Raw genomic sequence first — 2948 nt, 5'->3', positions numbered from 1 at the left:
CTTTGTTGTTGTTGTGTTGATTTTTAAGCTGCTTTGTTGTTCTTACTCCCTGCTTTTCTGCCATTCTGTCCTACACTTCTTTTTTTTGGGGGGGCGGGGGGGGGGGGGGGGGGGTGGTGGTAAGGGGGGGGGGGGGGGGGTCTCGTCTTCTGCCTTTCTGTTTGCTCTCATCTTCTCTCAAGCAGTTCCTCTGCATGTCTGTCCTGTTTCCCTGTGTTCTGTCTTCATCTTTCTCGGTGTAGTTTGTATGGTCACCATTTCACTGTACACCGCTTCAGACTCAGTAGAGTGGTGTTTTTCGTGCTTGTGTATAAGATAAGATAAGAATAACTTTATTGTCTCAAATTAGAGATATGTCTCATCAGTATTCTTTTGATGTTGCCGGTGAAATCGCAGTCTGTGTATGGAGTGGTGGACTAGCAGTAACACGTCCACCTAGACCGGCCTTGAGTGCCGGGTGGTCTTGACGCTAGTCATTCGGATGAGGCTTTGATAGGAAAACAAAAACCACTTGCAGGCAGAGAGAAAAAAAAAAAGGAGAAGAAAAAAATGGCAGTGGCGCTGCACTGTGGCGATGCGCTCTTCCTGTGGAGAAGAGAGAATAAAATGTACTGACAGGATGACGATGAAGAAAACAATCAGTAAAGAGCAATAGCTGCAGCAACAGCAACAACAACAACTATGAATGACATTGCTGTTTACAACAAGAGCAACAACGACTAACAGCGATAATAATAGATAATGATGATGACAACGGCATAATGATTGAAATAATGTGATACTTGTTCAATTTGAAATAATGAAATACTTGTTCAGTTTGAAATAATGTAATACTTGTTCAGTTTGAAATAATTGTTCGATTTGAAATATGAAATACTTGTTCAATCTGAAATAATGTAATAATCTGAAATAATGTAATACTTGTTCAGTCTGAAATAAAGTAACACATGTTCAACGTCAATGTGCAGCGTCTGTGGACACCATGGCGACCTTTACCAGCTTCACAGAGCTACAGAACCTGGACATCTTTGATGTACCGCCCAGCTGTTCAGTTCTCATGTGACACTGCTTTGCTGTCTTTTGGTGCTGTCGACACTGATTCCACCACCAACCACTGACTGTTATTCCTCATTGCTTGGGCATTGGGATCTCTCCCAGTTCAATGTTCAACGTGTTCTGCACAGACAGACACATGCACACACAGATACATACGCACTCAGACAAGCACGCGCACATTCACACGCACGCAGACAGGCACACACACTCACACGATTAACCTAATAGCAGGGGAGGTCAATTTTGTAAAACTGATGTCAATTTTTTTTTTAAGAGTTGTTTCCCGTAGATCGCTCAACTGCAGTTTCGATACCGGGGCATCTCTGTCACACAACGCGCATGCGCGCACGCACACGTATGCACATGTTCGCACGCACACAGACACACATACATGTTCGTACAGATACTCACACACACACGCACACAGACAGACACACCTAAACACACACACACGCACACACACACAAGTTCAATCAAATAATATCAAAGGGATCACTGTTTTAAACAAACTGAATACTCAAATTATAGTTGTTTCCCGTAGACCGCTCATCTGCATTTCAGATACTGGACACCTCTGTCACACACATACACACACACAATAAGCACGCGCACGCAAACTCCCTCTCTCCTTCACACACACACACAAAGGCAAAAAAAGAAAAGCATGCACCCAGACATACACGCAAATTATCTCTCTCCTTCACACACACACACAAAGGCAACAAAAAGAAAAGCATGCACACAAACATAGATGCAAACTCTCTCTCTCCTTTATACACACACACACACTCCTTGGAGGAGACTAGCATCGATAAACTTAAAGAATAATTATTTTTAGAGGTGTTTCCAGAAGATTGCAAAGTTATTTCTCAGATTATTGCTAATTTCGTATGCCGATGATACAGTAATATTAATGTGCACAACAGTTAGAAAATGTTATCAAGGGAGACTAATACTATTACTCATGATTCTGAAGAGTTGGTTCCCGTAGACTGAATCATCCGGTCTCCATCTCCATTTCTCTCTGACATGCACATGCATATATATATGAATTTCTTATTTTATATACATACATACACATATATATATATATATATATATATATATACACATATATATATACAAGCATGTACACAAACGCACATACATGTATGCACACACACACACTCCCACATTCAATGCCACACACGTCTGCACACATGCATATGCACACTCAGTGAAGTACAGTCACACACACACACACACACATTTTCTTAAAGTTCATTTCACAGTCCAGTTGGACATTTGCCTCGATGTTTTTTCAGTGCTTAAATTTTTAATAAATGTTAAACTGAAGAACATATTTGCATGTACGCACACACACATTCACACACACAGTCAAATAAATGCATGCATTAATGAAAAACGCTCAGCCAATCTCACAGAAACGCACAGTTACACACTTGACACACTCCTTAAGATATGTACATGCACGCTTTTGTATCTACTCACTCTGACATAAATACACACACATTGACAGACAAGTGCATGCACAGATGTGTGTGTGTGTGTGTGTGTGATGCACATGTCATAATGTGTTGGATGTATGCTTGCATGTGGTTCAGTGTGTCTGCATATACATGCATGTTCCTTTTTTTGTCACCAAGTATGAATCTACAAACACTGCGCCTTGGTTTACCATATGGCTGTCTGTATATATGTTTCGTGTGTGTATGCGTTCATTCTCCGGTTAAAAGTCTCTTGACAAAGCTTGATAACAGATGATGTTCACACACACACACACACACGGATATACATGCATGCGCCAGCACCCTCCACATACACACAAGAATTTGAGCAACTTCATGAAGGTACTTTCTTTTTTTAATTTTTTGTTCAAGTACACATGGTTT

At 40.9% G+C, this 2948-nt stretch overlaps 1 protein-coding gene across 2 annotated transcripts in view; it reads left to right on the top strand.

Moving 5' to 3' along the window:
- LOC143292041 (ependymin-related protein 2-like) overlaps positions 1-2719 on the top strand; it is a 9237-nt gene extending 6518 nt beyond the window's left edge. For both annotated transcript variants that reach the window (XM_076602212.1, XM_076602211.1), the window contains one exon: positions 969-2719. In XM_076602212.1, the coding sequence (XP_076458327.1) occupies positions 969-1063 (95 nt within the window). In that variant the 3' untranslated portion in view covers positions 1064-2719. The remainder of the gene's footprint in view (positions 1-968) is intronic.
- The last annotated feature ends 229 nt before the right edge of the window (positions 2720-2948 follow it).

The sequence above is a fragment of the Babylonia areolata genome, chromosome 18, assembly GCF_041734735.1.
Source record: "Babylonia areolata isolate BAREFJ2019XMU chromosome 18, ASM4173473v1, whole genome shotgun sequence".
In the NCBI taxonomy this organism is placed as follows: Eukaryota; Metazoa; Mollusca; class Gastropoda; order Neogastropoda; family Buccinidae; genus Babylonia; species Babylonia areolata.
This window is presented reverse-complemented; position numbering and strand designations above follow the sequence as displayed.